The sequence below is a fragment of the Mobula birostris genome, chromosome 8 (genome assembly GCF_030028105.1).
Source record: "Mobula birostris isolate sMobBir1 chromosome 8, sMobBir1.hap1, whole genome shotgun sequence".
Lineage (NCBI taxonomy): Eukaryota > Metazoa > Chordata > Chondrichthyes > Myliobatiformes > Myliobatidae > Mobula > Mobula birostris.
This window is the reverse complement of record NC_092377.1, coordinates 86185825-86209233: the sequence shown is the minus strand read 5'-3', so window position 1 is coordinate 86209233 and position 23409 is coordinate 86185825. Positions and strand designations below refer to the sequence as shown.

General features: G+C 39.3%; 1 protein-coding gene across 14 annotated transcripts in view; it reads right to left on the bottom strand.

Moving 5' to 3' along the window:
* Positions 1 to 23409, bottom strand: part of ralgapa2 (Ral GTPase activating protein catalytic subunit alpha 2) — a 560288-nt gene that overhangs the window by 422925 nt on the left and 113954 nt on the right. For all 14 annotated transcript variants that reach the window (XR_011886861.1, XR_011886862.1, XR_011886864.1 and 11 more), the window contains exons 3-4: positions 20376 to 20425; positions 2098 to 2155 (exon numbers count right to left, since the gene is read on the bottom strand). Coding sequence is in view for 10 of the 14 variants with exons in the window: in XM_072265566.1 (XP_072121667.1) it covers positions 2098 to 2155; positions 20376 to 20425 (108 nt within the window). In the remaining 4 variants the exon portion in view is untranslated. The remainder of the gene's footprint in view (positions 1 to 2097; positions 2156 to 20375; positions 20426 to 23409) is intronic.

Here is a 23409-nt window from a genome sequence, read left to right as displayed (position 1 = left end):
TATAAAAATTTATCTGTAGGTGCTCAAACTTCTATTTTCTAAACTCAAATCTACAAAAATAATCCCAGCACTGGATGATTTTCTACTTTCTGCTAGGCCAATAAGCTTTTTCTTAATTTATAAAGAATCTTCTATTTGGTAGCTTCTTTCGAACAAGTGCTCTCTGGTACCCTGAGTCTACCTGCCCAAACCTTGGACAAAGTTCTGCAAACACTTTCTGAAATGCTACAATTAAAAAAAACTCAAAGATGAATAATAGCAATAAGGAATGTTGCTGAGAATCTCTGGAAAGTTTCCTTCTCTTCAATGTGGACCATGAGATCTCTTCTGCCTACATGAAATGTTTAATATCTGGTCCAAGTCAGCATCTCCAAATAGGTAGCATTCCTTCAGCAACACAAACTGAAGCCAATGTAGACTACATCTATTATGGGATCAGAATCCACAATCTTAATCAAGGCATTTACTTTGGAACTAAACAAACCACAAGAAATGGGTTAATAAAAACAGCAAATGTTATAAATATTCACGTCAGCATTTACAAGGAGAAAAAGTGATTTAAATTTTGATTGGCATTCTAACGAAAGGTCATCAACCTTAAATATTAATTCATTTCTCTCTCCACAGACATTGCCTGACCTATCTAGTTAAAGCAATTTATGTTTTAATTCAGATTTCTGCAAGATTTTGTTCCTGGCAAATGAACAAACAATTTCCCAGGCAATTCACCAAGCACACTGTCTAAAGGAAATAATCTTCCTATTTTTATTTTATGTTACAAATCTGCAAAAATATCCATCTTTCCATGGTCTCAAAAGATATATGTTTCTAATAATGACTGTATTGGAAAGAAACTAAAGTTATTCAAAGAAGTTTAAATTCTAATTTTCAATATTTATTCCCAAAAATTATAGTTCATGATTAAGTTTATTTCCAACATATTTGGTTTCATCAAGTATAAATATGGAAAAACTTAATGCTTAAAGGAATAAAAAGAAGCCAAGCAATCTGATTCTTGCAACTCTAGTCTCATGTTTACTCCCTCCCCCAACTCCCTTCAATTTAACATTTGCGCCCATGGCTTCAGCCATCTGACCCGGAGCTCCCTGAATTCCTACCCTAAATTTTCATCCTTTTTCTTCTTTAAAACCTAGAACAAAACCCTTCTCCCCACAACTGATATTAAGCTGCACCTCCTTGTCACATTTCCTTTCAGCTTAATGTCAATTGTTGCCTATTACGAAACGTCCTCAAATTACATGTCTTCTTGAAATAAAGAAACAACCTCTGCCCTTTAGTCCTGACCTTCTATTTCCAAGTATTATTCGCTTTGATATGTCTATTGTTAAATTGTCATTAGCCTTAGAGACTCAGCAGTTAATTACAAAGCAGATAAGAAAACCACAGGAAAAAACTTCCACTGTGTTTAACTAAAGGATCTCAGCAGCAAAAATATTTTAGCAAGGAGAAAGCATGACATGTATACCATGCGAAAAATGTCAGCATAAAACAAAATATGCTGAATTCCTTTAACAAACACCAACAGGGGACTTTGGAAAACAATTGATGACATTTTTACCTATCAAATAAAAGGCACTTGACACTCAAATGAGCTAGAAAGTGGAAACAGGAAAGTAAAAAAAAGATTTGGCAAGCATTATAATGCTTATGAAATTTAAGGAAGGATGAAACTGAGAGGGAAAGCTAAAGAACCTAATGAAATCCCGATTGTCACTTACATAGAAACAATGCACAAGAATACTCTTGATATTTTGTTTTTAAATGTGCTAGTAAAACTTAGTATTATAGGCTAAAGGGTTTAAAAAATATTAACATACCACAGAAGTACAAATATAAATTAGTACGGGGAAGTAAATTTGTGTAACAAAAAATAATGTTCTAACAGACATTTAGATTTCTTATTTAAGAGATACAAGAACTTTATCATTCAATTAGTACTTGACTCTCTGCAGTAATTAAAATGATATAGATTACAGAAATCAAAATATTTTGAACAAGCATCGAATTTGATCATCCAAAATTCTTATGATGTTTGTGGATTACAGATGTTTAACAAATATGCTCCATTCTTCTTACCTATACTGTGGAACTGCCATCTACTATTAATCTTCTCTGGAAGAAGTTGAAGTATTTTCTGTTCAAGGTAAACAAATTACAAACTGAGATGCGCACATCCATATAATGTCTCTAAAACCACAGCTCACATATGATCTTACTTAAGCATATTATTAGTCATTCAAACTTTATTTTCCATTCAAGTTTTGATGTTCATTGATATATCATTTTAAATACATTTCTTTGATGTCACTGCAGAATAAAAAAAACAGGTAACACAAACAACTTTCAGTTCTTCAAATCAAACAATGTTGGCAGTATCTTTTTAGGAAATATCTCTCATTACTGACAGATCATTGCAAGCTGTAAAACTAAACAGATGAAATATATTAGACAAGTTAAGCTGTAGAGCAGCATATGTTAAAGTAATAATAACCTTGGGTAGGTGCAAAGCTATTTATTCAGTTAGTTATTGGATTCAACCTTTACATTTCGGCTAGCAGATACAAAAGTTTTTGGTTTTGAATCTGCCAAAGTCCTTGCTTCCAACAGGAGAAAAGGATGACCACCTTCCTGCAGTTAGATGGTTCTCAAGATTCCAATTATCCATTTGTCCTTAAAAAAGTAATACAACACATAATTTTTTTTTTATGTTGCTAAGCATGAAAGATGAGTCATGGTGTAAATGCTACTTTGCTTTAAACTTCAATAATGGTGTCTTGCTAGGAGCACACTGAAGGTTTCCCACTGAATAGCTACAATGAAAAATAATTATCATGTCTAACTGAACCACAATTCGTACTTTGGGAATCACAGAGAGCCAAAAAACATTAAAAATCCCAACTTACATGTGTAAAGCTTTAATTCATCATCTTCAAATCAATATACTGGCATTTAAACTAAGTATTATTTAGCTCAAAATATCCAGTCTTAAATTTTGAAAGATAACTGAAACAGATACATTGAATTTTGGTTAATTGGGACACATCTGGACTAGTACATTTTGGCCCAATTAAGCGGCTGTTCCAATTAGCCAAAGTTTCATGGAAATAGTTAAAAGGTATAAAAAAGACAAACTACCATTTAAGAGAGTAACATTTTATGCATTTAAATGAAATACAGAGCAAATTAGACTACTAACAATACCTGTATAATATTACAAAAAATGTGTATTAGTTCCTAATATTTATTGACTGAGGAATTTTAAAATTTATTTATCGATACAGCATGGAATAGGACCTCCCAGCCTTTTGATACACGCCACCCCAGCAGCCTCCAACAAACCCTATTAACTCTAACCTAATCATAGGACATTTTACAAGGACCAATTAACCTACCTGGTTTGTGTTTGGACTGTAGGGGGAAACCGGAGCACCTGGGGAAAACTTATGCTCATAGGAAGTACAGACACCTTACAGAGGGCACCAGAATTGATCTTCAGAACGCCCTGAGCTGTATTAGTGTTGCGTTAAATTCTACACAACCCCACTTCATTTCAGAATTCATTGTCGTGTTCTTTTGATTGACTGTAAGTGAACAAAATCAGCACAGATACCTAGTGCAGTTAATGGTCTGCTTTCATATAATGCTTTTGATGATTGCATCCTTCAAATCTTCACTTTCATTTTAACATTCAAGATGATTGTTGATTCCTTCATAATTCCTAACTTGAAGTAGTAAAATCGTTTCGCTTTCTCTCTCGGCCACTTCTGCCATCTCCAAGCCTGAATGCTTGAAACTGCAGTGAGCAAAACTGCTTCAAAGTGTCTTACTGCTTATTTCTCCAAAAATAAGTGACAAAGATCACTGCTTTTTGAACACAAACACACACAACTAATGCTATTTTAAAACTGATTGTTCTGAGCATGGTGTAGAGCCTAACAGCCACGCAAGTGCACGTGACTGACACTAGTTAGAATCTGTACAGAAACAAGTAAGTGGCATAGTTTCCCAAATAAATGAATGAAATCCCAGCTATTTTATTGATTTAGTTTTTGCCCTTGAAGAGCTGTCCCGAATAAACAGCTGCCTTGATTAACTGGTAGTCCAATTAACTGGAATCCACTATATTACTATAAATATTCAGAAGACCACTATCATCACAGTACCCAAGAAAAACAATATAACATTCCTCAATGATGGCTACCTGGTGGATCTGAAACCCATCATCATGAAATGCTTTGAGAAGTTGGTCATTGGACACATTAACTCCAGCCTTCCAAACAACCTCAACCTACTGCAATTTACCCACTGCTAAAATGGACACCATCTCCCTCGTCCTACAGAGCAAGTGAACAGTAAATAAACCCTTGCAAGACCATTGTTTATTGACTCTAATTCTGCCCTCAATACTATAATTCCAACCAAACTCCTGGAATGGAACTCAATACCTCTCTTTGCAACTGGATCATTGACTTCTTGATCAACGAATCATAATCATGCCTCTGTCACCTCTATCCTCAACACTGATGCTCACAAAACTGCATCCTCAGCCCCCTACTTTCGAAACACTCATAACTGCATGGGCTAGATTCATCTCCAATGATTTAGATAGTACCACCATTGTGGGCCACATCTCAAATAATGATGAATACAGGAGTACAGGAAGGAGACAGACAGCTTATTGACATAGTGTCATGACAACATTTCCCCTCGATGTCAACAACATAAAAGAGTTGGTCAATGACTTCAGGAAGGGGGTGGGTGCTATATATGCTCCAATTTACATCAATAGTGCTGAGCACTGAGAGCTTCAAATTCCTAGGAGCAATCAACACCTTCCTTTTCCAACCACAGACATCCCTGCCAAGAAAGCTCACCAATACACCTACTTCCCCAGGAGGCTAAAGAAATAGGGCATATCCTTTTTGACTCTCACCAATTTTTTACTGATGCATTACAAAAAACATGCTATCTGGTTACATCACAGCTTGGTATGTCAACTGCTTTGCCTGTGATGGCAGGGAATTGTGAATATAGTCAGCACATCACTGAAATGAGCATCCCCTCCCTGGACTTTTTATATTTCTCTCTTCCAGCACAAGTAAAGACCCTACCAACGTTGAACATTGTCTCTCCTCCACATTAGGCATTAGATAGATAGACAGATAGATACTTTATTGATCCCAAAGGAAATTACAGTGTCACAGTAGCATTACAAGTACACAGATATACAAAAATACAAAGATTTAGAAGAGAAGTAAGAAAGAATTAAAAAAAAAGTTACCTCAAACAGTCTAATGGAGGGGTGGGGGGGTGGGGAGTCCATCACTTCCCTGGCTGTAGGTTGACTCATTATAAAACCTAATGGCCAAGGGTAAGAATGACCTCATATAGCGCTCTTTGGAGCAGCGCAGCTGTCTTAGTCTATTACTGAAAGTGCTCCTCTTTTCAGCCAAGGTGGCATGCAGAGGGACAGAACTACTGTCCAGAATTGCCAGGATTTTCCAGAGGGTCCTTCGTTCTACCACAGTCTCCAGTGTGTCCAGTTTGACTCCTATAACAGAGACAGCCTTTTCACCACAGAGAAGATTGTACTGGCAACAACAGACTGGTAGAACATGTGAATTAGAGGCCTGCCTACTCGAAAGGACTTTTGTCTCCTCAGGAAGTACAGGCAACTCTGGCCCTTCTTGTACACCGTCTCTGTGTTGGTGCTCCAGTCAAGTCTGTCATTCAGGTGCAGCCCCAGGTACTTGTAGGTCCTCATCACCAATAGTAACAGGGAGCAGCGCAATCTTAGTCTTCCTGAAGTCCATCATCATCTCCTTTGTCTTACTGATATTGAGCTGATTCAGCTTGCACCATTTGACAAAGTCCTCCACCAGAGTCCTGTGTTCATCCTCCCATCCTCCCTTTATACATCCAACTATCGCTGAGTCATCAGAGAATTTCTGCAGATGGCATGACTCAGTGATGTATCTAAATTAGATACAAAAGGGTGAAAGCAGATGCCATCAGGCTCAAGGACAGCTTCTATCCTGCTGTTGAAAGGCTATAGATGAACTCTTGACCTCGCAATCTACCTCGTTATGATCTCGTACCTTATTGTCTACCTGCACTACACTTTCTCTATAACTGGGACACTTTATTCTGTACTTTGTTATTGGTTTACCTTGTACCTGTACTACCTCAATGCACTGTTGAAATGAATTCATCTCCACGAGCAGTATGCAAGATTAATTTTCCACCATACTTCAGTACTTTACAGCAAAAAACATTTTTATCCATTTATTCTACAGGGTAGAGATCTAGGATGAGCACTTAAGAGCTGATGTTTCAAATCGATTATTCTTCAGAGAATGGAAATGGTGAAATTAGTCCAATTAACTGACCACATTCTTTCTTCTTATAAGCTTAGAAGATATTACTGTCTTTTTAAGGGGTTTAGTGGAGCCTGTGACCACAAGAAACTGCAGATAATTGTGGATACAACTCAGCACATCACTAAAGCCAGCATCTCTTCCAGGGACTACTCATGCTTCTCGCTGCCCTGGTAAAGAAGCCTGCATAATTTAAACCCCCAGCCACCCCAGACATTCTCTCTTCTCGCCCACCACCTACATCAGACAGAAAGTAACACAGCTTCAATGACAAAAGTTTGACTCTAACTTCTAGTGCTGTCTTTGTGGGGTCCTTTGCATGAGTGCAGGATTTTCTCCTGCCTCTCAAATACATCTTAGTTTGGAGGTTAATTGAACCTTGGGTAACCAGCATTTCAGTTTTAATAACAGATTTACAGGAAATGTGTTTCTTTTTAATTTTCAACCACTTATAAATCTTTGGATAAAAATGTATACAGAGAAAAAGGTAGAGAAGTGACTGGAAGGTTAAAAACACAATAAAATTATCGAGTGAAGGGAGCTCAGTGATAGACTTTGCATGGGCATAGTTCCAAAAGAGAGTTGTTGCCATTGGCAGGGTAGTGGACAGAGATTACAGCAGATTGATATCCACAAATCTGAAATATGCAACCATAGTAATCAGTAAAGCGTTCAGGCCTTCATGGAAATTGCATTCCTCAGTGCATACAGGTATAATTACCATTAGTACACCTCTTTTAGAGGAGCACCAGTGTAACAAAACAAAACCTGCTTTCTGGAATCTGTTTGAATAAATTCCACTGTTACTTCCTAAATGCTCTCATCTAGCTTTTCTACACTGATCATGGTTCCCTCTAAGCTGCGCATGTGCACGGCTGCACAGTAACTGAAATGCTCCCATGCACATAGCCTTTGTTGCCATGCAGCTACAATTTTTTAATATAATGTTTTATTAAGATACTGTGCAGTTTTCAGTCTGTATTCAAATTTCCTGCTTAGAGCAATGGTTGATCCGCGCAGTTGAAAAAAAATTAGAGGGAACGCTGCCTCTGATACACACAAAATTCAACAGCTGTTGGTGTCAAAGTACGCGTCAATACAACACTCTTTCAATAACTGATGTAAAATATTTGGCAACAATGGATTCAGAAATACCAAAATAAATATTTCTGGTTGCTTGAAGAGATTAGCCTATTTGTTATATGTACATTGAAACATCCAGTGAAATGCGTAAACACAAGAAAATCTGCAGATGCAGGAAATTCAAGCAACACACCCAAAATGCTGGTGGAACGCAGCAGGCCAGGCAGCATCTATTGGAAGAGGTACAGTCGACGTTTCGGGCCGAGACCCTTCGTCAGGACTAACTGAAAGAAGAAATAGTAAGAGATTTGAAAGTAGGAGGGGAGGGGGAGATCTGAAATGATAGGAGAAGACAGGAGGGGGAGGGATGAGACTAAGAGCTGTAAAGTTGATTGGCAAAAGTGATACAAGGCTGGAGAAGGGAGAGGATCATGGGACGGGAAGCCTAGGGAGAAAGAAAGGGGGAGGGGAGCCCAGAGGAAGATGGAGAGTAGGTAAGGAGTTATAGTGAGAGGGACAGAAGGAGAAATAAAGAGAGGGAGGAAAAAAAGGGAAATAAATAAATAAGGGATGGGGTAAGAAGGGGAGGAGGGGCATTAACGGAAGTTAGGGAAGTCAATGTTCATGCGATCAGGTTGGAGGCTACCCAGACGGAATGTCAGGTGTTGTTCCTCCAACCTGAGTGTGGCTTCATCTTGACAGTAGAGGAGCCCATGGATAGACATATCAGATTGGGAATGGGATGTGGAATTAAAATGTGTGGCCACTGGGAGATCCTGCTTTCTCTGGTGGACAGAGCATAGGTGTTCAGCGAAACGGTCTCTCAGTCTGTGTCGGGTCTTGCCAATATATACAATATATAGAAGGCTGCACCGGGAGCACCGGACGCAGTATATCACCCCAGCCGACTCACAGGTGAAGTGTTGCCTCACCTGGAAGGACTGTCTGGGGCCCTGAACGGTGGTAAGGGAGGAAGTGTAAGGGCATGTGTAGCACTCGTTCCGCTGACAAGGATAAGTGCCAGGAGGGAGATCAGTGGGACAGGATGGGGTGGGGGGACGAATGGACAAGGGAGTCACGTAGGGAGGGATCCCTGCGGAAAGCAGAAAGGGGAGGGAGGGAAAGATGTGCTTGGTGGTGGGATCCTGTTACAGAGAATTATATGTTGGACGAAGGCTGGTGGGGTGGTAGGTGAGGACAAGGGGAACCCTATTCCTAGTGGGGTGGCGGGAGGATGGGGTGAGAGCAGATGTGCGTGAAATGGGAGAGATGCTTTTGAGAGCAGAGTTGATGGTGAAGGAAGGGAAGCCCCTTTCTTTAAAAAAGGAAGACATCTCCTTCATCCTAGAATGAGAAGCCTCATCCTGAGTGCAGATGCAGTGGAGACGGAGGAATTGTGAGAAGGGGATGACAGTTTTGCAAGAGACAGGGTGGGAAAAGGAGTAGTCCAGGTAGCTGTAAGAGTCTGCAGGCTTACAGTAGACATCAGTAGATAAGCTGTCTCTAGAGATAGAGACAGAAAGATCAAGAAAGGGGAGGGAGGTGTCAGAAATAAATGCAGTGAAATGCATTGTTTGTGTCAATGACCAGTACAGTCCAAGGATGTGCTGGGGTGGCCCAAAGTGCCGCCATGCTTCTGACACCAAAATAGCAAGCCCATAACTTACTAACCATATGTCTTTTAAAATGTAAGAAGTAATTGGAGCACCCTAAGGAAATCCATGTGGGTATGGAGATAACGTAAAACTCTTTACGGACAACTGCGGGAATTGAACCTCAATCTTCCAATCTCTGTAAAGCATGATACTAACGCCATGCTGCCAAGCACACTTACTATCAATACCCAGCATTCTGAGCAACGCAGACAGCAAAATCAGCTTTTTACTTGTGAGCTCACTTAAGGAACTAAAAGCTAGCAGCATGTTTGAGGGAAACAAGTATAGGGCTCAATGATCAAAGATTACCATCAATGGATAATCAATTCTGCAAAGTATTTGAAGACTCCAATATATTTTGAACAGGTGTTTTTTTATATATTTGTTCTTTCATTGATTGTGGGCATCCCTGATTAATAATTAAGCATATATTGCTAGTTCCAAACACCTGCAAGGAAGTAGTATGTCACCCCATCCATCTGTTGAAGGTACTCACATAATGCTATTAAAATAGGAATTCAAAGATTCTGAAACTGGCAGTGATGTAAAACTGAGAGAAGAGAGTGGTATGATGAAAACATTACCAACACAAGTCCACTTCACTGTCAAAACAGGAGTCAAACAGGACTGTATAACTACACCCACCCTATTTGTCATTTTCATTGCTGCCATCCTTCACCTCACTGGCCAAAACCTGCCGTAGGGAATCCCAATCATGTACAGAATAGACAACAGGTTTTTCAACCTCAAGAACAAGATTAGCACCACCACTATCATGGAGCTTTGGTATGCAGATGACACCACCATCACATTACACTCTGAAGAAGACCTCCAATGTATCCTGAATTGCTTTGCTAAGGCATACAGAATCCTAGGCCTTGTTCTGAATATAAAAAAGACACAGGTCCTATATCAGCCACCACCCAACCAGTTACCTATCCAGCCCTCCATAAAAGTTGACGATATCACCTTTGAAAATGCAGACCACTTTCCCTACCTTAGCAGTATTCTCTCCTCAAAAGCAGACATCAACTCAGAGAACAACCACTGCCTGATTAGTGCTAGTGAAGCCCATGCAAGATTCAGTCTTTGAAGACTGCAACCTACAAATCAAAACAAAAGTTTTGCTCTATAGATCAGCTGTCTTTCTTACATTACCGTATGTAGCTGAATCATGGACCACCTACAGGACACACCTGAAAGCCTTAGAACATTACCACCAAGGAACCTTACAAATGATTTTGAGGATGGGCAGAAAGGACAGACACACTGACACCAGTGTACTGGAGAAGACCAACAGGAACAGTATTTCCACCAAGATAAAACAACACTAACTCTGATGGATAGGTCATGCCGTTTAGATACCTAATGCACATCTCCCCAAACAGATCCTTTACTCCCAGTTGAAGACTGGTCAACAAGACCCTGGTGGGCAAAGGAAACTCTTCAAAGATAACATCAAAATCAGCCTGAAGAAATTCAACATTACATCTAAAAAACTGGGAAGACATTGCTCTCAGAAGATGCACCTGGAGGAAGTGTGTTCAAGAGGGAGCTGTGCTACATGAGAATGACCTCCACTGTTCTACAGAGAACAAATTGCAGCTGCGAAAGGAGAGAATGAACAACCAAAAGACCCAACCACTACCCACAGCCACCACTTACTTGCATACGCACTAGACTAGAATACGTGGATCCCAGATCGGCCTCTATAGACACCTGAGGACCCACCAATAAACAAATCCTTAGGAGAACATCTTACTCGACTCAAGTGATCACACTATTACTATGTTTTTCAAGCTTTGCTATGTTAAGTCATGAAATTATTTAAAATCAAAGTAATTGCACATGAAATTGAACACTGCAATAGTGCGCACAGTAACCTCAGAATTTATGTTAAAAATTCAATGACAAAATAGTCAAGATGACTGCAATTAATCCTGGGATTCCTGCAAGAATGATTTACAGTAAGATACTCTCCTCAATTACCTTTGTACTCAGTACATTCTCCAACCAGTGAGGCGGTTCCCTTCGAATTTATACTTAACTTCAACTTCAGCTTTCATTGAAAGCATACTCATGAAATTTAGCCAATACCCAAGGGCATACTCCTGACATCCGGAATTCAGCTTGATTATCCCTATTGGACCAAAGCTCCAATGACATCTGGCACAAGGTATTGATAAGCATGTGTCACTTGAAAGCATATACAAAACTACCATTACGTACTTTTTGATAACAATTCCACTAACTAAATTACAATCAACTCTACCGTGATCGGACTCGAGCCTGGCTACGAAAGGAGGAGGGTTGGCCATGGAGTAAGTCACCCCATCCCGAAAAAGCACAGTGCAACAGAAACGCCAAAGACCTCATCCCTGGAGGAGGAAGGATACACCAAAAAGATAGGCTACACCTGGTAACATTTGAAAGACTGGTCCAGGACAGAGGATTGGTGTGCTGCTGTCAATGGCCTCTGCCCTGTAGGGGTGATGGGCTTATGAAAGAAGAAGAAAAAGAAAAAGAATATCATTGGCTAGTTGGATTTATTCCTACTTTTTTAATTTCAAGGAACAGATGAGAGCTAACCCCCAGCTGCTCAGAAACCAGAAAGCCCAGTTTAGGTAAAAATGGTGTACTCCTTCATTTAAAGACTATTAATTTTTTTTGTATTCTGCATTTTTCACCTATCTTTCTCATTTTTTTTGTGCGGAGGAGGGGATTTGGGGGTCGATGTGCCTATTCCACTTTTGTTTGTTTTTTTTGTGCGGGGTGCAGAGTGGATCTGGGGGCTAATGATCGTGCTGCCATTCATTTCTTTCTTGGTTTCGTGGTTATCTGGAGAAGAAAAATTCCAGAGCTGTATACTTTGATAATAAATGAAACTTTCAAACTTTTTAATGCACCAGATTACTTTTTAGAACAATCTAGTTGTTTCACACACCACCAATATTGAAAAAAATTATTTAAAATTAGTTTAAATTTGGCCCACATGGCAACTTTTGAACTGGTGTCTCCAAATCTTTCCACTGCTTTTTGATAATTAATCCAGTACTTTAACTGCCACACCCAAAATTTCCCTTGAGATGCAGGTATTATATTTTTTTTGTTTGTTTGTTTGTTTTGGTTTGTTTGTTTGTTTGTTTATTTAGAAATACAGCACAGAACAGGCCATTCCAGACCAACAAGCCATGCCACCCAGCAACCCAACTATTTAACACTAGCTTAATCACAGCACAATTTACGACCAATTAACCTACTAACCAGTACATCTGGACTGAGAGAGGAAACTGGAGCACCCAGAAGAATCCCATTTGGTCGAGGGGAGAATGCACAAACTCCTTACAGATGGTACCAGAATTTAACTCTGAACTGTAATGGTGTCATGCTAACTTCTACACTTACTGGAGAACATATCAGACTGCTACTGGGAAGTTGGGAAAGCACATAGTTCTAGGCAAAATTCCAAATTCCTTACACAACAAACCTTCACCACAAGCACTTACGTAGGGAAACTACAGCACATAACATACCAGCTGCAGACTCCAAAGGCTTTATCTTTAAATTTTTATTTCAGTAAGTTTTATTCCTCGAGTAGTTCACTTTCCTTTACTATTTCCTCTGATGAGGGAATACTACCTGTAAACACCCATATACTTGTTTTTATTTTTGCTGGTGCTGTCACAACCACAAACTTTTGATCGCATGTTTTTAAGATTGATGTTATTTGTGTGCAGAAAGACAAGTCACATAATCTTCATTTTACACTAGTAATTTCCATAGATACCTCTCTGTAATCACCAGGTGAGTTGATTGCCAAACTCTGTGGGATTTCATCAGTGATACAAAAATAACACCATAAGACCATAAGACACAGGAGCAGAATTAAGTCAGAATTAAGGAGCAGAGTTTCCTCCAGCATTCCATCATGTCGATTTTTTTCCCTATTCTCCTGCCTTCATCCTGTAACCTTTGATGGCCTCACTAATCCTTTCAATCCTTGCTTTACATACTGCCAATGACTTGGCCTCCACAGCCATCTGTTGCAATGAATTCCACAGATTCACCGCCCTCTGGCTAAAGCAATTTATCCTCACCTCTGTTCTAAAGGGACACCCTTCTATTCTAAGGCTGTGCCCTCCAGTCCTAGACTCACACACTATAGGAAACATCCACTCCACATCCTCGGGCTTTCAATATTCAATAGCTTTCAATGAGATCTCCCTCGTAACCCCCCCCACCATTCCCCTAAACGCCAGCACAAGTCCAGAGCCACCAAATGTTCCTGATATGTTAACCTTTTCATTCATTCTCGAATTATTTTTGTGACCCTCCTCTGGGCTTTCTCCAATGCCAACACATCTTTACTTAGATAAATAACTCAAAACTTAGATAAGGAGTCCAAGTGCAGTCTGATCACCACCTTTATACAGCCTCAGCATGACATTTTAGCTCTTATAGTCTAGACCTCTCGAAAGGACTGCTAACATTCCATTTTTATTCCTGACCACTGATTCAATCTGCAAGTTAACCTTGAGGAAACACTGCAAGAGGACTCTGATTTCTGTATTTTTGTCATATTTCGAAAATAGCCTATGTCTTTATTCCATTTATCAAAGTGCATGATATTCCATCTGCCACTTCTTTGCCCATTCTCCCAATCTGTCTAAGTCCTTCTGCAGACTCCCTGCTTCCTCAAAAATACCTGCCCCTCCACCTATCTTCATATTGTCTGCAAACTTGGCCTAAAGCCATCAATTCCATCATCTAAGTCATTCACATATAACATTAAAGACACGGTCCCAATACCAGCCCCTGCTGAGCACCACTAGTCACTGGCAGCCAACCAGAATATTCCCACTCTTTCCCACCTGCCAATAAGCCAATCTTCTATCCATGTAGGTATTGTTCCTGTAATATCATGTGCTCTTATCTTGTTAAGCAGTCTCATGTGCAACATCTTCTGCAAATCCAAGTAAACAACATCCACTGATTCTCCTTTGTCTATCCTGACTGTTATTTCCTCAAAGAATTCCAACAGATTTGTCAGATAAGATTTCCCCTTAATAAAACCATGCTGACTTTGGCCTATTTATCAAGTATCTGCAAGTACTGTACCTCGAAACCTCAACCTTAATAATGGACCCCAACATCTTATCTACCATTGAAATCATACTAACTGGCCTTTAATTAGCTTTTTTTTTTGTCTCCCTCCCTTCTTAAAGAGTGGAATGGAGACTTAGAGTGCAATTTTCTAGTTCACCAGAACCATTCCAGAATCTGGTGATTCTTGAAAGATCATTACTAATGCCTCCACAATCCCTTCAGCTACCTCGTTCAGAACCCTGGGATGTAGTCCATTTAGTCCAGGTGAATAATCTACCTTCAGACCTTTCAGCTTCCCAAGCATCTCCTAAGTAATAGCAGATATATTCACTTCTGCCCCGACACTTGCGAATTCTGGCATATAGCTGTTGCCTTGAACAGTAAAGACTGACACAAAATACTTAGAGTTTGTCTGACATTACGTTGTCCCCCATTACTACCTCTCCAGTGTCATTTTCGAATGGTCCAAAATCCATTCTCACCTCTCTTTTATCATTGATATATCTGAAAAAAACTTTTGGTATCCTCTTTTATATTATTGGCTGGCTTACCTTGATATTTCATCTTTTCCCTTCTTATGGTTTCTTTAGTTGCCTTCTGTTGGTTCTTAAAAGCTTCCCAATCTCCTACTAATTTTTGCTATATTTTATGCCCTCTCTTTTGCTTTAATGCTGTATTTGACTTGTCTTTCCCTTGTCAGCTATGGTTGCCTCATCCTCCCTTTAGAATGCTTCTTCTTAGGGATGGATCTATCCTGCACCTTCCAAGTTGCTCTCAGAAGCTCCAGCCATTGCTGTTCTGTCATCATCCTTGCTAGTGTCTCCTTTGGCCGGCTCCTCCCTTGTACCCCTTTAATTCTCTGTAAAAGAGCAGTGCTTGTTGTAACCTTAAGTACAGGTACCCTGAAAATAGCTAGTAAGCCCAATGTAATGAACAGCTCCTGAATTAGAGCAACTGAAAAAGAAACATTTTGATACTGGTAATGTTACCAGAATAAAGGGCAATGAATTGATTATTTAAAAGTGTAATTGGATGTGGTAAAAAAAACTTTTGAAAATATTGTCCATTGAACTTTATTCACCTCAACACAAATTTACACAGTTTTTAAGCTGCTTCAAAGGAATACTTACAGCTCTACAACATAATAAACTTATGATAAATTTCAGCTTTCTGAAGAACCAATTTATTAGCATTGTTAATGAGATGGGGCTTCTTTTAGTGTACTTTCAGTTTTAACACGGTAAAACAGAATTTTTTTCCCCGGTTGGGTGATGTACTGAATAGTTCAAATCTGTTTAATTGGTAACATTTGCTTCACTAGTAAGAAATTAGAATGCCATGGTTTTCACAAATAGAACACGTTGAAAACATTTCCATGAATAAAATTCTGGGAAAACATCCTAGCAGTTTTCTAAATAACTAGCTTCTTAAAATTCAGATCAATCAGCAATTTCTAATATGGAAAGCATTACGTCAATCAACACTCACTACTCAACCGATACCAATCCCACACTGCTCAGTGGAGAAATGCACAGCACTAATCTATGCTTAATCCACTTTCAAACTTCTTCATCCCTTAAAATTAACATCTACAACTTCCACCAGTTCATTTGCTTCATCCATTCACCCATGGATGAATTACTAGATCTGAATTTAATTTTTGTCATAGTCATAGTCATACTTTAACGAAAACCAATTTCCCCCGGAATCAATAAAGTATGACTATGACAAAAATTAAATTCATTGCAAGCGAGTCATAATTTGCAGCAATTATTCTCTTTGAGTTAATGTGAATTTTTATATCTTCTATCATTTTTTACAACTAAGTAGCCTAATTAGAATAAAACTACATTAACAAGATAGCATACAATTTGGAGTTCATTTAGCCAGTCCCAAGCTGCTAGGCACATACACATAAGACCTTATTATAAAATCAGCAATAGAAACAATTTCACTCACTATCCCTAGACAGGAGAATCAGGAAATACTACTACTTAAATTGCCTGAAGACATGCTCTGACCTAACATTTCATGCATGAAATGATCTATCTGGACTGCATGCAAGCAAAAGCTTTTCACTACTTCTAGGTACATGTGTAAAAAAACAATTACAATTGTGCATCTTTAAACTGAACTGAAGGAAACAATTGTGATTCAATTCTTGTGCAAACCACTTTACACTGCTTGTACTCATCACTACCATAATAGAGCTGAGGATTTGTGAGCAGGAGAGTAATGTAGTGTAAGAGGGTTTAGTGAGATGGAGGAACTGAGGGAAATACATGTTAGTAGGGAAGTGGTGTTAGGTAAATTGAAGGGATTAAAGGCAGATAAATCCCCAGGGCCAGATGGTCTGCATCCCAGAGTGCTTAAGGAAGTACATGTAGCCCAAGAAATAGTGGATGCATTCGTGATAATTTTTCAAAACTCTAGATTCTGGATTAGTTCCTGAGGATTGGAGGGTGGCTAATGTAACCCACTTTTTAATCAAGGAGGGAGAGAGAAACCGGGGAATTATAGATCGGTAAGCCTGACATTGGTGGTGGGGAAAATGCTAGAGTCAGTTATCAAAGATGTGACAACAGCACATTTGGAAAGCGGTGAAATCATCGGACAAAGTCAGCATGGATTTGTGAAAGGAAAATCATGTCTGACGAATCTCATAGAATTTTTTGAGGATGTAACTAGTAGAGTGGATAGAGTGGAATTTTTGACGATGTAACTAGTAGAGAACCAGTGGATGTGGTATATTTGGATTTTCAAAAGACTTTTGACAAGGTCCCATACAGGAGATTAGTGTGCAAACTTAAAACACACAGTATTGGGGGTATGGAATTGATGTGGATAGAGAATTGCTTGGCAGACAGGAAGGAAAGAGTGGGAATAAACGGGATCTTTTCAGAATGGCAGGCAGTGACTAGTGGGGTACCGCAAGGCTCAGTGCTGGGACCCCAGTTGTTTACAATATATATTAATGACTTAGACGAGGGAATTAAATGCAGCATCTCCAAGTTTGCGGATGACACGAAGCTGGGCGGCAGTGTTAGCTGTGAGGAGGATGCGAAAAGGATGCAGGGTGTCTTGGATAGGTTAGGTGAGTGGGCAAATTCATGGCAGATGCAATTTAATGTGGATAAATGTGAGGTTATCCACTTTAGTAGCAAAAACTGGAAAACAGATTATTATCTGAATGGTGGCCGATTAGGAAAAGGGGAGGTGTAACAAGACCTGGGTGTCATTGTACACCAGTCATTGAAAGTGGGCATGCAGGTACAGCAGGCGGTGAAAAAGGCGAATGGTATGCTGGCATTCATAGCAAGAGGATTCGAGTACAGGAGCAGGGAGGTACTACTGCAGTTGTACAAGGCCTTGGTGAGACCACACCTGGAGTATTGTGTGCAGTTTTGGTCCCCTAATCTGAGGAAAGACATCCTTGCCATAGAGGGAGTACAAAGAAGGTTCACCAGATTGATTCCTGGGATGGCAAGACTTTCATATGATGAAAGACTGGATCAACTAGGGTTATACTCGCTGGAATTTAGAAGATTGAGGGGGGATCTTATTGAAACGTATAAAATTCTAAAGGGATTGGACAGGCTAGATGCAGGAAGATTGTTCCCGATGTTGGGGAAGTCCAGAACAAGGGGTCACAGTTTAAGGATAAATAAAGGCATCTGTTAGTCTTGCGAGACCATGGATCCGCACCTGGAAAGTCTTTACTCTCCAGGGCGCAGGCCTGGGCAAGATTGTATGAAGACCAGCAATTGCCCATGCTGCGAGTCTCCCCTCTCCACGACACCAATGTTGTCCAGGGGAGGGGCATTAGGACCCATACATCTTGGCACCAGTGTCGTCACAGAGCAATGTGTGACTAAGTGCTTTGCTCAAGGACACAACACATTCCCTCGGCTGGAGCTTGAACTCACGACCTTCAGGTAGCTAGTCCAATGCCTTAACCACTTGGCCACATGGCTTAAGGATAAAGGGGAAACCTTTTAGGACTGAGATGAGGAAAAAACTTCTTCACACAGAGAGTGGTGAATCTGTGGAATTCTCTGTCACAGGAAACAGTTGAGGCCAGTTCATTGGCTATATTTAAGAGGGAGTTTGATATGGCCCTTGTGGCTAAAGGGATCGGGGGTATGGAGCGAAGGCGGGTACAGGGTTCTGAGTTGGATGGTCAGCCATGATCATACTGAATGGCGGTGCTGCCTCGAAAGGCCGAATTGCCTTCTCCTGCACCTATTTTCTATGTTTCTATGTATTACACAATTTAAATAACTTGGTATTAAAATTCAATACCCTCCATTAAAATTCCACACTAAAGTTATAAATAAATGTTTTATGAGCAATGCTCATTGTACAACAGAACACTTTTGTTTAAGAATAGACATTCATAGAAGGTTAATGCCACTGGCAAGAATCAGCATACATTAGATGTACAAGTGGTTTGCTGGACCATTTTAGAAGGCAGATAAGACTCAGTCACGTTGCTGGATTTCAATTCATATACTGGCCAAGGATGGCAATACAGAGGAAATAGTTAACTTGCCCTTTAGCTCTACAGATACAGACAGCATTATTTACCAACAATCCAGTAGCTTCATATCATTTTTTCTGATATTAGTTTTAAAACAGATAGTTTTAAAACAAGTTAGCTTTGATTATTTCAGCTTTTTGACAGTAGTGCTCTATTACATGCTTTGTGCGTGCAGTCTGAATAGAACATTACAAGTTATCAAAGTTTGAATCACCCTCCAACCAAACCCTAGAAAGCTCTTCATTTCAAAAAGATGGTTCAAGCAATACATTCCTAACTCACTTCGTTCAACTTGTGGAGTTCAAACTACATCATTGCAAGAGTATTTTAATCACTTGGGTTATTTGTTGTGTTACTAAGACGCTTTCCACCAAAATAACAATGCAAATTTTTAATCAATTTATTTAATTTTTTTTGCAATTTATTTTATATTGAAGTTCATCATCAAACAAAACTTTCCATAAGATGTATTTCAGATACTGTACATATAATAGTCATATTTGTCACAAATCTCCACATAATATTTATCTGAGGTATACACTTATAGAAAGGAGAAAAATGTCAAAGAATTTCGAGTGCCCCGAGTGTTCGCCTAACAGATAGCACAGTGGATCACTATCATTACAACCTACCTTTAGAACTAGTCAGCTCAATCTAAAGTGCTTCTAAATGCAACATAGTAAATCCCAATCTCTCAAATCTCTGTTCCTAACATCAATCTATAAGGCCACAGCCTGGTATGGAAACACCAATGCTCAAGAACGTAAAGTCTACAAAAGTGGAGAACACAGCCTGGTCCATCGCAGGCAAAGCCCTCCCCGCTGCTGAACACATCTATCAGGAGCGCTGCCACAAGAAAGCAACATACTTCATCAAGAAACCCACCATCCAGGTCATGTACTCTTCTCACTGCTGCCAATGGGAAGGAGGAATAGGAGGCTCACGTCCCACACTGCCAGGTTCAGGAACAGCTATTGCCCTTCAACCATCAGGCTCCTGAACCACCATGAATAACTTCACTCTCCTCAACTTTGAACTCACTCCAAACCAATTGATTCACTTCCAAGGACTCTAGAATTTATGTTCTCCCCCTTCTCTCCACCTGACCACTCCCCCTCTGCCCCCCCATCTAAGTTGTCAGTCTTTTTTGTGTCATTTTTCCATTGATTCTCATGTATTTCTCTGTCCTACTGTGAATGCTTGCAAGAAATTGAATCTCAAGGTAGTATATGGTGGCATATGCTAACATTGATAATAAATTTACTTTGAACATTGAACATTTCTACTGCTTTCATGACCTTCTTTTAATAGAGGACTTAAAATTACAATCAGTATTTCAAAAGAATTTTCACATCCACTTGATATTTTGAGGTTTGGACAATAAAGGGAAAGAGTTAGCAATAGCATACTGAGAAAGATCTGATATCATTATAGAACAAAAATCAATTCTTAGCAAGAGATGCAAAACTGTTACACCCACAGACAGAAATTTGGTAATGGAAAAAAATTAAAATACTTTCTGAAGGTTCACTAATAGATGAAATCAAATTTAGCAAAGGAGTACAAATGTAGATGTATCAAAAAATGGCTTACCTCAAATACAAAGAGGATGGAGTCCAGCTCCTCCCTCTGTGACTTATTCCCTAAACAAACCCCAAAATAAAGATAAATTAGTGATTTAAATATTTTGAAATGCAACATGCTTGATTACTTTAACTGCAAATTAGCATACATGAGTTGAAAACATCAGATAACAGCTCAATTACTTTGAAAAGCACAAAACCATGATTCATAACCACATGATAGAAACGTCTGTGCAGGAAGCCTCTGGGAACAGTGACCATAGTTCATTAAAATTCAAGGTAGTTGTGGGAAAAAAGACAAGGCGGTTTTAAGTTTGGTCCCTAAACCAGGAAGGTAGATTTCAATACTATAAAACAGAATTCGGGAATTCACAGAAGTAGATTGACAGCACCTGTTTGGCGTGGAGATGGAGAGCAGGGAACCGAGGTGTTTTCATTTTTGCTGGCCATAGGGATAAGCCTGAAAACTATAGACGAACCTTACATCAATGGTGGTAGGGGAGTTTTTAACGACAACATTTTATAGGACAGGATACATGTTCACTTGGAAAGGATTGATTAAATTGAGTCAATGTGGTTTTATGAGAGATGGTCATGTCTCGCAAATCTGACTGCGTTTTTCCAGGAAGTAAATAAGAATACTGATGAAGGAAGCAGTTTACATGGACTGTAATAATGTCCCACAAGGTAAGTTAGCCTGGAAGGTTAAGGCACAGATGTGGCATATTGAAAAACAAACAGCAGTATCCATTGTCAAGGAACTCCATCACCTAGGAGATGCTCTCTTCTCGCTGCTGCCATCAGGAAGGTGGCACAGGAGTCTCAGGACTCAAATCACCAGATTCAGGAACAGTTATCACCCTTTAACCATTAGGCTCTTGAATCAGAGGGGATAACTTCACTCACCTTATCACTGAACTGTTCCCACAGCCTATGGACTCACTTTCAAGGACTTGCCACCTGAGGTTCTTGATATCAATTGCTTATTTTTTATTATTATTTTTCTTTTGGATTTGCACAGTTTGTTGTCTTTTGCATGTTGGTTGTTTGTCTGTCCTGCTGGATACAGTCTTTCATTGATTTTTCTGTCTTTCTTGGATTTAGTTGGATTATACCCGCAAAAAAAAAACAAATCTCAAGTTTGTATATGGTGACATATATGTACTTTAATAATAAACTTACTTTGAACTGAAGCCAAAAGTGGCTTAGTGGTTAGAAGCATAAGGTAATGGCAGATATGTGTTAACTTACAGGAAATCTGTAACAAGTAGAGTCCAGCTGGGATCTTTGCTGTTTGTAATATATATGTAGGTGGTCTGATTACAAGTTTGCAGACATTATAAAAATTGGTGGAGTCACAAAGTAAAGAAGGTTGTCCAAGGACACAGCTGGACATAGATCAGCTGAAAAGTAGGGCAGAGTGATGACAAATGGAGTTTAATCCAGGCCAGTATGAGGTAATGCAGTTTGGGAAATCAAATTCTGGCAGGATATATAAAGGGCAGGAACTTTACAAGCACTGATGTTCAGAGGGACCTTGGTATGCAAGTTCATAGTGCAACTTGATCAAAATGGTCATAGTGTTGCTAAACTGTGGTGCCAGTTAGTCCCTGGTTCGTCATTTCCTGCTGAATCTTTTCTACACTGTATAACTACCACATCCTTCCTGTAGTATGCTGATCAGAGAAATACACAACTCTCAAAATGTATTCTGATCAATGTTTGTTTGCTGCAAAATTATGTCCTGGTCCTTGGCAGATGTAGTGATAAGTCTATTTGGTATGTTTGCTTTCATAGGGAGAGTATAAGAACCCGGACATCATTTTGCAGCTGAACAAACATTGATCAGAATGCATTTTGAGAGTTATGTATCGTTCTGATCACCATACTACAAGAAGGATGTGGTAGTTATAGTGCCGAAAAGATTCACAGGAACTAATTGGTACAACAATTTAGCAACACTGTATTTTGAACATATTCTGATCAATTTGTACTAAAATAGCATTTGTTTTATTTTGTTCTAATTATGTTCCTCCTTGTAAAAAATGTATAGCTTAGGTTTACGTTTTTCTTGTGAATGTTGCTTATATAATGCTATGTACCTGTGATGCTGCTGAGAGTAGATTTTCTTCACACATGTGCTTGTACATATGACAATAAACTTGATTTTTGAGTTTTTGACAGGATAGTATTTGGAATGGAAAGCAATAGTTATCAGGAGAGATTGGTTAGGTTAGATTTATTCTCACTGAAATATAAGAGGTGGGGGGGGGAGGGAAGAGGGTAACTTTACCAAAGGGAATAGATAGGATAGATAGCCAAAGAGGTTTCCCCAGGTCAGTGGCGCCTGGAACTCGAGGGCAGAGGTTTAAGGCTAGAAAGGAGAAATTTAAGGAAGATATGACAGGTAAGAATTTCCATAAAGATGGTGGATCATTTTCATATTGATGGATATGTAATTGATGTTCCAAGGAATCTGTGGTGGGCTTTTTGTTGATTATGAAATTTAGAAGTGACTAAAATAAAGCAATGGAGAGCTGTAGAGCAAGGAAACATGACACTTGGGGGCACTGCACGTTGCCCATTTAGGAGAAGGAAATTACAAGTTAAGGATGACCTGGACTTACAAAATTCATTTCCAAGAAATGGGAGGCCCATGAAAGACAGTTTGGAATATTTTGACAACATGTGATTGGGGAGCTTTGATAAAAGGAATTATGTGCTCAACTGTACAGGTGATGAACAGTTAATGCAGTTTAAAAACTAATCAGGAAGTCTACTGAAAAGTTGATACTGGTGTCAAAGTACGAGTACAAATAGAGGTAGCGAAACTACAAGTGGACAGTATTTTGGTCAGGCCCCACTTGCCACACTTCATCTAGTTTGACCATCACACTTAGGAATATTCCTACAATAAAGAGATACAGGGCCATTTCAACAAATTGCCATGGGTGAATTATGTGGAAGAATATATTTGAAAGACAATAGTCTTGTCTTGCATTCTCTTGAGTTGAGATGGTTGAATAATAGCATAATTGAATGTT